At 44.9% G+C, this 12,520-nt stretch overlaps 1 protein-coding gene across 1 annotated transcript in view; it reads left to right on the plus strand.

The window, feature by feature from the left end:
- Positions 1-1,162: 1,162 nt before the first annotated feature.
- LOC308092362 (voltage-dependent calcium channel subunit alpha-2/delta-4-like) overlaps positions 1,163-12,520 on the plus strand; it is a gene marked incomplete at its 5' end in the record, with an annotated part of 128,620 nt that continues 117,262 nt past the window's right edge. Inside the window, 1 exon segment of the mRNA XM_080438213.1 lies at positions 1,163-1,269. Coding sequence (XP_080294339.1) covers positions 1,163-1,269 — 107 coding nt within the window.

The raw sequence follows: 12,520 nt of genomic DNA on the forward strand, positions 1-12,520 counted from the left end.
GCCAACATATAAATGGATAAAGCGGTTAAAATGATTGTGATGCTAATTAACTCCTTTAGCTGGGGACCCCTGGCTGGAACCTCCCCAAGAACCCCTGGGGGTCCTCCTGACCACTGCATTACACATTCCCCTACTATGCCCTGCTGCTCAAGTTCAACAGTGTGTTTCTGTTTGGGGTCTGTAGTAGTAGTGGGAGCGCCATGCATGTCCACTAGATGTCTCTCTCACTCTGTGTGGCCTTTTATGTGACTAACACTGATTGGATGGACATGAGCCTGTCTCCAGAAATCACTATAATCCTCTTAGGTAAAACAGACAGACCCCCTCGTCCAATCCAAAGCCTCAATCCCTCCCCTTCTGTCTCTCTCTCTCTCTGCTCTCCTGCCCTGCATTCCCTCCCTCCCTCCCTCCCTCCCGTACCCATCACCTCTCCCCAACCCTCTCGTCTGCTCTCCTCAACTCGGGGGTGGGAGGGGACTTTAATCCACGTAGATTACGTTTGTAAATTGGGCGACAGTAGAGAGGGAGCGAGTGGTTGCAGCTCCGCTAAATCAATGGCATAGCCTCTGTCATGCACCTTTTTGGGTTTATTTCCCCCAGGATATGTGCTCCTATAGTCATGACAACGCATGTGTCTGTAAGGAATGTGACCTGGTGGTCACCGGTTCTGTGGGCTTAGTTGGGCGACCAGGAGGACTCAGGGTTTACCGGTTGCTGCCGGTAGGAAGGCAACTCACCTGGCGGTACAACTTCTGCTCATCCCGTTCTTGGACTGTTTTTTACCTTTGATTTCAGAGCGGCCGCCCTTTCCGGACACCTATACAACGTTCTGAGTGTTTTGAAGACAACAAGATGAAGATACTTCTTAATTTGAGTAGATACAAGTAATGGTGAAAGCATGACGGCAGCCATGAGGAGGTTTTACAGATGCAACTGAGAGCATTCATGGTCACTCATCCAAAATGACAACAAACGTAAAAACTGTTGGCTTGTTTTAGCCAACATGAGAAAAACGTTACCCTCAAACTCTTTGGGATATTCTTCGAACTCATCCGTTTAACCCCAAAGCTGCAGAAAGCTGAGTTGTGTGCTACTGTTCTTGTCACCCGAGTGGACCTGAAGCCTGTATCTGGTGATGTCCCTTGTTGGAGTAAGTGTCAGGATGGAAGGCAGGAACCCAGGATCAGGAATGCAAGGCTTCGTGTGGATTCTGGGACTCTGTACGCTATGGATCACGGCGAACGCCCAGATGAAGATTCCACCAGAGACGTGAGTTTATTATTATTATGCTGCTCTGTTCCGACTGCTAAACTTAAGAGGGGTTCTGACCGTAGACCTGATCCCCGGCCCTGACCCCCAGATACGATCCCATTTGTTTTTGTGATTCAATTTGTTTTAATTATTTGTCCTGGTTAGACAGAGCTTTAGGGCCCACATGGAGGTGGACACATGGAGCTGTTTGTGGAGGGTTCCCTGTCAAAATGAGATTGGCCCCCGATTGTCGAACAAGTGTCATAAGATGACAGCAAAACATTTTGATACAATATGATATTATTTACAGTATAAGTCCTTGGCTGACAAAATTATAGCATTTTTTACAGTTGAGATCATCTATATTACATGCAGTCTTAATGTTTCCTACTCCAAGTATATGGTTTGGATATAAGACATTACAGTACATTTAACATACATTACATAGAGTCCATTTTGCAGTCACTTTCATAGACATATCTCTGAGGTTGGGCGAAATGGATAAAGTTATGAGCTTGTATTATGTGCTATAAAAAATAAAAAAACATTTGAAAGTATAAAATATTACAATATCCAAAATACCAGATCATATCACGATAATGTACAGTATAATATTGATAAATTGCCCAGCCCTTAGTCTCGCGTAGCCAGACAAATATTCCACAATCTCCGAAAATGCTAAGCATTTGAAAATTATGGGAGGCAACAGTCTGGCCCGCGAGACTACCCAGCCCTAAATATCATAGTTCATACATTACATTACACAGGGTCAACAACACATACTGTAAAAGAAGTAACCTAAATTCTTTATATTATACATCAACAAACATCATGCATTTTAGAATCAGAATCAGAATCAGAATCAGTTTTATTGTCATATCACAGGTTGTCATATCACAGGTTTACAAGGTAAAAAAAAAGTGGGTGAAATTCGTTTTTGTACATCGTTCCCATCGCAACGTTAATTTCCATAGAAAGAAGAGGGGGGGGGGGGGGGGAGAAGAAGAGGGGTGGGGGGCAAGTGGGAAGGAGATCAAAACAAGAGAACAACAGAAGGCCAGACAAGTTATCTACATATTTACAAAGTACCTGAGATAATAAAAAACTAAGGTGCCTGAGCATAGCAGCAATGTATGTATACTGTGCATGTTATACTTATACTGTGCATGATATACATATCGATGGCCAAAACGCAAAACCTCCTATCTGAAAAATTAACATTGTTGGGAAAATGGAAAAGAAAACTACAAAATGTTGTATCTTTTTTGCACAATGCTATTTTTTTATGAAACCCATCACATAATTCACCGTTTCTGGATTTCTGGATTATATTACAATATTATATGTTAATTACACTGATCTCATATTGCAAATGCAGATAGGAGGTTTTTCCCCACTTTTCCTGGATAATTCTGCAGATAGGAGCTTTTGCACTGTGATGTTAAGTGATTGAATAACTAAATAATGATAAATAGTACAGGCTGTAAATACATACATTTACAGCTGCAAACAGTTGCATCAGTGGTGTGGTCTAGGTTTGTTTTCTGAGGTATACAATAATCATTCCCTGCACGAGATGCGCGTGGTCGTGGGTATACGCTAGCGCATTTTCAATGGGTGAAATGGTTAGTAGACTGTATACGCTTTTTTCCAAAAACAACAACAATTAGGTGGACTACAAAACAACTGGCCCAGGCACCCCTCGACATAATCCCCCCTATACCCTCAACTCCACCACCTGAAATACCCCCCCACTCCCACAACCCCCATTCCCCCCAACCAGCACAACACACCCCCCCAAACCCCACCCACCCAAACCCTCATGCCCTCCAACTCCCCTAACTCATACAACTGGATCACCAACCTTGTGTCCGGTATGGATAGTGGAATAGTATTTAAGATCATTGAATGTCTTAAAGAGCCTATAAGCAAGGAGGAAAGACGGATGCCTTGACCCTAGAATCACCACAGCCAGGGAGAAGATGAGAGCAGCACACAGGGAATTTGTCGCTGACCAAAAAGGAGAGGGTCTGAGGGAGGAATATAAGCGGAGGAAGGAGGAGCTATATCAAGTGTTTGCAACTGGAACAACGGGAGCTGACCCAAAAGATCAGGGACATTAAAGAGGTGCATGTTAACCAGAAACATGGCAAGAGCTGGAAGCTCATCAATGACATTTCTGGCAGAAGCTCTTCTCAGACTTCCAAGATCTGGGGAAAAAGCGCAGAGGAACGAGTTGAAACATGGTACCAGCACTTCAAAACACTCCTAGGAAATCCTCCTTCAACCGAAGAAGAGGATGATCCGATGCTCCTGATTTCCATGACCTTCCCAAACCAGACGGTTCACCATGGATGAGTACCAGAGGGCCAAGGCTACTATCAAGTGAGGCAAGAGCTGCGGGGAAGATGGAGTGACAGCAGAGGTTCTGATGTATGTGCCCATAGACGAGGTGGTGTTGGATTTTATCAAGCACACACGTCTAGCAAGCTGCCGAAGCTGTGGAGCAAAATGATCATCGATCCAGTACCAAAGTCAGGCGAACTCACCAAGGCATTAGCCTGAGCTCACAAGTTGCCAAGACGGCTAACAGGAAGATCCTCAACCGTCTTAGACCCATGTTAGACCCTGTAATGAGAAACTCGGGCAGATACTGGTGCTGAGGAGGATACTGGAAGGAGTAAGGAGCGGAATCTTTCAGTGGTGATCACCTTCATGACTTCCAAAAGGCTTTTGGCACCATCCACCGGGGGAATCTGATGAACATTCTCCGGGCCTATGGAGTTCCTGAGAAGATGGTTCAGATGATGGAGACAAGCTACTCGAGGCAGTCCAGGACTTCTAATAACCTGGGCCTGGACTGCTTCAATGGAACAGGACCTGAAGGTCCGGGGGGCACTTGACTGGAATGCCTTGCATGGGATGAGGAGAGTGTGGAAATCAGACATGGGAGAAGACCTCAAGAGGCGGCTGTTCGTATAGCTACAGTGGAGTCAGTACTGCTGTATGGGGCTGAGACATGGACCGTCACAGCACAACAGGAAAGGGCCTTGGATGGAGTCTACACAAGAATGCTATGAATGGCACTAGGAGTCACATGGACGGACCACATCAGAAATGTGGTCCTCTACAGGAACCTACCATGGGTCACAGACAAAGTCAGAGAGAGAAGGATGAGGCAGGGCACTGCGTCAGGGACCCATAACTAGTGGCAAGCAAACTAACACTATGAGAGCCAACCCAGGGCAAAGCCAGGAGAGACAAGAAGTGCACCACCTACGTAGATGCACTTCGGCGTAACAGCTTAGCCAACACTACTGTAGAGCTCAAGACCCTGATGCTAGATAGGAGAGTGTGGAGGGCAGCGATTCAGGAGTCCCAAGTTGGTGTTGGCTAGACCACACTCACACATCGCATCGCAAAGACCCTATTCTATATGATCCGGCCTAACTGACCCATGCCCCCCTCAACATAATCCCCCCATACCCTCTACCCCCAACTCCACCACCTGCAATACTCCCCCACTCCCACAACCCCCCCCCCCCCCAACTGCCAGCCCACACCTCTCCACCTCCATAACTCAAAACCCCATCCCACTTCAGGGGTCCCGTGTTGGTGTTGGCTAGACCACACTCTCGCATCGCAAAGACCCTATCCTGTGTGATCCGGCCTAACTGGCCTATGCCCCCCTCAACATAATCCCCCCCATACCCTATACCCCCCAACTCCACCTACTGCAATACTCCCCCACTCCCACAACCCCCCCCCCCCCTAACTGCCAGCCCACACCTCTCCACCTCCCTAACTCAAAACCCCAATCCACTTCAGGAGTCCTGAGTTGGTGTTGGCTAGACCACACTTTCGCATCACAAAGACCCTATCCTGTATGATCCGGCCTAACTGGCCTATGTCCCCCTCAACATAATCCCCCTATACCCTCTACCCCCCCAACTCCACCACCTGCAATACTCCCCCACTCCCACAACCCCCCCCCCCCCCCCAACTGCCAGCCCACACCTCTCCACCTCCCTAACTCAAAACCCCATCCCACTTCAGGAGTCCTGAGTTGGTGTTGGCTAGACCACACTTTCACATCACAAAGACCTATCCTGTATGATCCGGCCTAACTGGCCTATGCCCCCCTCAACATAATCCCCCCCATACCCTCTACCCAACTCCACCACCTGCAATACTCCCCCACTCCCACAAACCCCATACCCCCCAACTGCTAGCCCACACCTCACAACCCCCATAACTCAAAACCCCATCCCACCCCCAAATCCCACCGAACCCATTACCCCCACTCCCAGAACCCCCGGTCCCCATGCCCCCAACCAGCACACCACAACCCCCAAACTCCACCCACCCAAACCCTCATGCACCCCCCACCCCATACCCCCCCAACCACCACCCACACCTCCCACACCCTATAACTCCAAACCCCATCCCACCCCCATACCCTCATACCCCCCAACCGACACACCACAATATTTTCACAGGGTTGTTGGCTGCCACAGTGTTCATGTGTGATTTTGATCTGCAATTAATAAACAAATCACACCCAGTGTGAAGTGGGCGGTGTGGTCATCACAGTGGTCATCATAGTGATGGAAGCTCACTTCCCAAAAAAATGTTTTTTTGGAAGTCCATAATCTTGTGTCTCGCTAGCCAATCACAGTGATGAATAGAGTCAGCCAATAGAGTCGGCCAATCACAGTACAGCTAACTGGGCCAGCTGGGCCAATCACAGTGCAGGAAACTAATACTAACGAGGTGTCTCAACCCCACTTATAGGGGCGGCTACACCGCCCAAAAATCACGACAATGACGTTCACATTTAAGCAGCAATGACAACCTCTAACCACAAGTTCAAAATGTTCAATGCCAAAACCTCCTATCTATACCTAAAAATGACCTCCTATCTACATAGATGCACATAGGAGGTTTTTACCCAGAAATAGTTAGGCTTACAAACAAACATTATTGTTGTTAAATCATGCTTTTTTATGCTCATTTTGAGATCAAGACATTCTACAGTACTGTATCAAGTATTACCATTATTATTTTTTATCAACTCACACTCTTGGTGTGATAAAAGTGTCACCACCTGACACTAATCATTAGCAATCAACAAGGCAATGCAATTAACTTGACAGAGTTACTAACAAATACTTAACTAGTAAGGGGGGAAGACACTTTTTTATTTTGAAAATAATAGATGACTACAAACTGAAAGACATTTAGACGGTCTACATAACATAGAATTCCCAAGTTTCAGCTCTGTCTGCTGCTCAACTAGTTCTGGTGCAGATAAGAGGTTTTGCGCTTCAACATTTTAGCACTAATTGGCACTGAACAAGATAGGAGGTTTTAGTCAAATGACTTTTTTGGACAAAATGAGAGGCGGGACTATCTTGCAGACAGACTGAGCATGTGCAGCATAGCCTATAGTCCCCATCCACAGTGAAATCCGAAAATCATGAAATTTGCACATAGGAGGTTTTGCATTTTGGCCATCGATATGGACGTTAAGGTCGTTAAGGTCTCGTCATCTATACAGTAGCTTCATTTATAATCCAATGAACGACGGTATCAGTTGCAGACAAGAACTGATTTCCAAGTTATATGCAACAAGCTAGTTTGAAAATCATTTCTTGTGACACCCAGCAATAGACAGAGAGAGAGAGAGAGAGAGAGAGTTGCGTCGCGCTTTGATCTCGCCGCAATACGGGATGTTGCCTCCTGTAGTTCCAAACATTGGAACTTCCTCATTGAGATGGAAAGAGAACTTCCGCATTCCATTCTTACAATGGGAGTCAACGCTTGTGTCGTCACTCTCATAGTTATGTCACGCTGGTGACACCGCCATACTACAGATTATTAGGCTCATGACTAATGACTGTTATGACTGTCGAAGGTCTTGGCTTGCTGAGTGGACAGGTCAGGCACTTCCTGTTGCCTATTGATGATTGTTTTTGTTTAGTTTTTTATCATTGGTTTTCAAAGTGGGGTCCAGGGACCCTCAGGGCTCCTTGAGGGGGTTCCAAAAAGGACCCTTTACAGGTCTGTTACTCTGAAAGTGTACAAATGGAACCAAATGGACCCATTAAGATGGATGGACCATGGAGGGACCGTAGAGTCACTATACACCTCTTCCCAGATTTCATGGACAGGTACTCAGGGTAGCTTATACCGTATGACAAGGGTTCCCAAACTTTTCAGGCCGCGACCCCCCCAAATAATGATATTTGAACTGGGGACCCCCCAAAATAATTATATTTTCACTGAGACCGGGGACCCCACACCCTGACAAGCATTTGGAATTGTAGGCATTACATTTAGTTTGACTCGGTTCCACAGATAATATTGTGAAAATAGCCGCTCTACAAGCTACACAACGCCTCGCAGTGTGAGGTGTTGTGAGCTTGTATATCGGCTATTTTCACAGTGTTTGCTTTCTTTCGAACGATTTAACACTGGTTGCTTGTTTCTTTCCAGAACCTGGCAACTTGGTGTTGCCAGGTTGAGAAACAAGCAACCAGTGTTAAATCGTTCGCCATTAACGGTAGCCTCTCAGGAACTTTCAGCGCATGTTTGACTATCATGAGACTCTACAATGAGTAGTAGTAGAGAAAAAAATAACTTTGCATCGGTTATAATAGACGAATTTCCCTAAGCCACGCGCTCACATTATGACAACGGAGGGGGTTTAAAAAATGACGACAGGGGAATCTCTGGAAAAAAAGAACGCCACTTTTTACGTCGGTAGGTGAGTAACTAGACATCAAAGATAACACTTAAAATGTCCGGAATTCTCCTTTAAGCTTATCATTTGGGGACCCCCCCAAAATAAATTTGAGACCTGTCTGGGGGTCCCAGTTTGGGAACCACTGGCCTGTAGACTACTGTATGAGACAGCTGAGATTTTATCCTACAACAGGATGGCCTTGAGATGCTTCATTATGTGCTTGTGACACTGGGTTAGGTCATATGATGGATAGCGAAAATAGCCGCTCTTACGTGCTCGCACAACATATCGTAATGCAACGCTTTGTGAGCTTGTAGATCGGCTATTTAAAAACAACTTCACCCATTTTGTGGACAGCTCAGAAACCCCGCCTATACCGGTGACAAGCTAATAGAAACGGCAGGCTTTCTATTCCTGGAAAGTTAGCGTGCTATAATGGAAGCCATTCTCACGTTAATAAAATAAATAAATAGATCAATAAACTGGTAGGCGGGTTTCTGAAGTGTCCACAGCCCTCCTCTGAGACACTAGCCTTGGAAACCCAGGCTTTTTTTTTTGTTACAAAAGAAAAAAAGCCTGGGGGAGCCATGCAGGAACGATGGTCTTGGACCTTGTTATCTCCTAACCAATCAGAGTGCAGAGGGGCGTCGCTCTAAATTTGGTGACGTCAGCGTGCTCCGTGCACAGGCCGAGGGGGGGAGGGGAGGGGAGGCGGGGACATAGATTGGTGAAGCAATAGGAAGCCACGCACAAATCCGGGCGGCTGTGTTTGGGTCCGCCCTTCAAGACCATGGATTGAGCTCGTAGCCTCAGGCTACTGAGACACAGACTGAGTAGACAAATATGATACCATATTATCATGACCATTATTGAGGACCAAATATATGAAGATGAGTGAAGTCGTCCTTGTAAGTATTTCAACTATTTTTTTTGACAATAATGACATGCCCAAAATAGGAGACGCCAGGTTGAAAGTTGTTCATTCAGCTCAGGGCTATTTGTAATTTCACTATTTTACCAGACTTTGCTATCATTCTCTAATATAGTAAAATGCAGTTTGGAGGAATTCTGTTGTATACACATCTGTAGGCCCATGTGACACGTTGGTGGTCCCTGTGACAGCCAATCACTGTGTCCTTGAGCAGAATGCTGAGCCTCGTTATAAGTCTCTTTAGATAAGAGCATTACAGTAGCTCTGAAATAATAAAAAAAAAACAAAAAAAACATAATGACCCCCCTGTACCATGATGCCATTCCTGTCTTTGTCCAAAAAGAAGGAAAAAAAATTGCTTTAAGCGATCTATTATATTTTTAAACTTAAGGGAGAAGAAGCAGTAACTCCATAAATCGATTTTCTTCTCTCCAAAACCGATAAGCGTTGAGACTGATTGACATTTTCATCTCATACTAAACTTTCTTCAAAGCACATGCCAGTGAACTATTTGTACTATATGTACAGTACCAGGACAAAACATGTAAATCAACTCGTTGCCCCACAGTAGGATTAAAGGAGATCTAAAGATTCAGATCAGATTTATCACAAATATAAAGTATGAGGTCATTTAGGGTGACGCTTGATTATTTGCTCTGAAGCTATAGCCATCCCAGGGTGTGATTACTCACGGACGGACCCTGATTCCACTCCTGCCCTGCCCTGCCCTGCCCTGCCCTGCCCTGCCCTGCCCTGCCCTGCCCTGCCCTGCCCTGCCCTGCCCTGCCCTGCCCTGTCCTCTCCTGTCCTGTCCTCTCCTGTCCTCTCCTGTGTGCAATTGAACCACATCCAACCAACTCTCATGAGTCAAAGAGATTATCTCTCTGTCCACCAAAACCCAACGCTGTCAGTGGGTCATGTCCACGTCAGTCAGTGGATTTGGTCAGGAGGACAAACAGCAGTCAGACATGATTTAATGTTATTTGTCAGGTGGTGGAATTGAGCCAAAGCTTTAGCTCTGCCAAAGTAAAAGTAAGTAAACGTCATTTAGAGCAGTGCAGGCTGTGCAGCAGTACAATTCTAATGCAGTGTCATCTTCTGTTAAAGGGACGGTATCACACTTTTGATGTGCATTTCAGTTGACGGATATTATAGTCTAACTACAGAAACAACAACATTTACTATAGAATCCATATTGGGAGAAATTTCTTATGGAGCATCCCAACCTAAGTTTTCCACAGTGCATGTACTCGTACATCCAGTTGTGACAATGAATCTCTTAAATCTTCCCATCTGTTTTAACCTTTCTCTTAGTTCCTACACTTTCCATGATGCATTTCATGTTAAAGCATCGGCCCAGCGTGCCCATAATGGTCTATGGCCACTATTTTGTCTGAAGTCAAGATCGCTGTTTTGCTGTAAACAGAGTCAACAAAGACAATGTCACACTGCCACTGGGGGTAGCGACAGAAATCTCAGAAAGCTTGTAGATCTGTTATTTTAACACTGTGGAACCGAGTCAAACTAAATGTAATGCCTCAACTCTGACAATTCCAAGTGCTTGTCAGGGTGGGGGGTCCCATGATTATTTTGGGGGGTCATGTAGATCGGCTGTTTTCATTAGTGGCAGATTATTAATTGATTATTTTAGTAAATTGTTGTGATATTGTAGTTCGGCTATTTTCACAATGACCAATTATTAATCGATTATTTTAGTAAATTATTGATTATTTATTATAATCGATTATACTGGGTGTTGTGATTGCATGTGTAAAATAGAGTTATTGTTATTTGATAAATCACACAATATAGATGGATCCCAGAGCAGGGCGGTTGGTTGTGTGTGAATTAAACGTGAGGTCAGTGATGATGATGAATGGTGTACCACCTACAGTGCCTCAACCATATTAAGTGGTTAAACCTATTAAATCCCTACCCAGATTTTGGGTTCTAGGGACAGTAGCCAGGGAGCCGAACTGGACAACAGATGGTCACACAGGTTGGAGTCTGTGTCCTCAAAGGAAGCTCCTAGGATGGGGCAATGGTGTCATATCTGTCTCTGTTTCTCTCTGTCTCTCAATTTCATTTCATTTCATTTCATTTCATTTCATTTCATTTCATTTCAATTCAATTCAATTCAATTCAATTCAATTCAATTCAATTCAATTCAATTCAATTCAATTCAATTCAATTCAATTCAATTCAATTCAGTTCAGTTCAGTTCAGTTCAGTTCAGTTCAGTTCAGTTCAGTTCAAGACAGAATTCTGTCTGTCTGTCTGTCTGTCTGTCTGTCTGTCTGTCTGTCTGTCTGTCTGTCTGTCTGTCTGTCTGTCTGTCTGTCTGTCTGGTTGTCTGTCTCCCTCTCTGTCTGTCTGTCTCTCTCCCCCCTCTCTGTCTGTCTCTCTCCCTCCCTCTCTGTCTGTCTGTCTGTCTGTCTGTCTGTCTGTCTGTCTGTCTGTCTGTCTGTCTGTCTGTCTGTCTGTCTGTCTGTCTGTCTGTCTGTCTGTCTGTCTGTCTCTCCCTCTCTGTATGTCTGTCTGTCTGTCTGTCTGTCTGTCTCTCTCCCCCCTCTCTGTCTGTCTGTCTCTCTCCCTCCCTCTCTGTCTGTCTGTCTGTCTGTCTGTCTGTCTGTCTGTCTGTCTGTCTGTCTGTCTGTCTGTCTGTCTGTCTGTCTGTCTGTCTGTCTGTCTGTCTGTCTGTCTGTCTGTCTCTCTCTCTCTCTCACTCTGGCAGTGTGTCTGTCTCTGTGTCTCTATAAATCCTTGTTTATAAACTTGTTTTTTCAACTAGAGAAACATTTCCTTCAGACTTCAACCGGTGCCATGATGCCATTAGTCCGACCGCCTTTTATTCCGAAGTACCATTAGTCCAACCCAGTGGCGTAACAAGCTCAACAACACCAAATGGGAAACTAACTTTTTGGGGGAGTTTTGTAGAACAAAATTGGGGAACTAACTTTTTGGGGGAGTTTTCTCACAGTGTTATTTACTTGAGACGTGAGTGTTGATGTATGAAAAGAATTACCTGACTCTTAACTTTGCTAATTTGAAAATGCAAACTTTTTGACAGAAAGGGAAAATATGTATGAAGTTTCCATTGTAGCTTTTGAGCTGAAGAGGCTGTCTAAGATGTAACATTGGGTAGCATTGTCATTTCTGGCATCAGGCTGCTGAATTCAAGGGATTAACCTCCATAACAGATGGACCAATGAAACAGAATTCTTTAGTCAGCATTATGCTGAGTATACACCCAGGCTCCTGTTTCAATGCTGTGTAATGGCAAGGTGTGTGTGTGTGTGTGTGTGTGTGTGTGTGTGTGTGTGTGTGTGTGTGTGTGTGTGTGTGTGTGTGTGTGTGTGTGTGTGTAAATATGTTTAGGCTTACAATGAGGAAAATATTCAGTTTGGGGTTATGGTTTAGGATTAGACATTGAGAGGTCAAGTTTATGGGTTGGAGTATGCCTGATTTATGAATAGTAGATCTACAAGCTCACAATGTCGTAGTGTGACACAAGAGCAAAAAATGGCATTCATAAAATTACCATTCTGAAATGTCGATATGCTCACAAGAATAGTAATACAAACGTACGT

Source organism: Gymnoscopelus braueri, assembly GCF_963280865.1.
Source record: "Gymnoscopelus braueri genome assembly, chromosome: 9".
In the NCBI taxonomy this organism is placed as follows: domain Eukaryota; kingdom Metazoa; phylum Chordata; class Actinopteri; order Myctophiformes; family Myctophidae; genus Gymnoscopelus; species Gymnoscopelus braueri.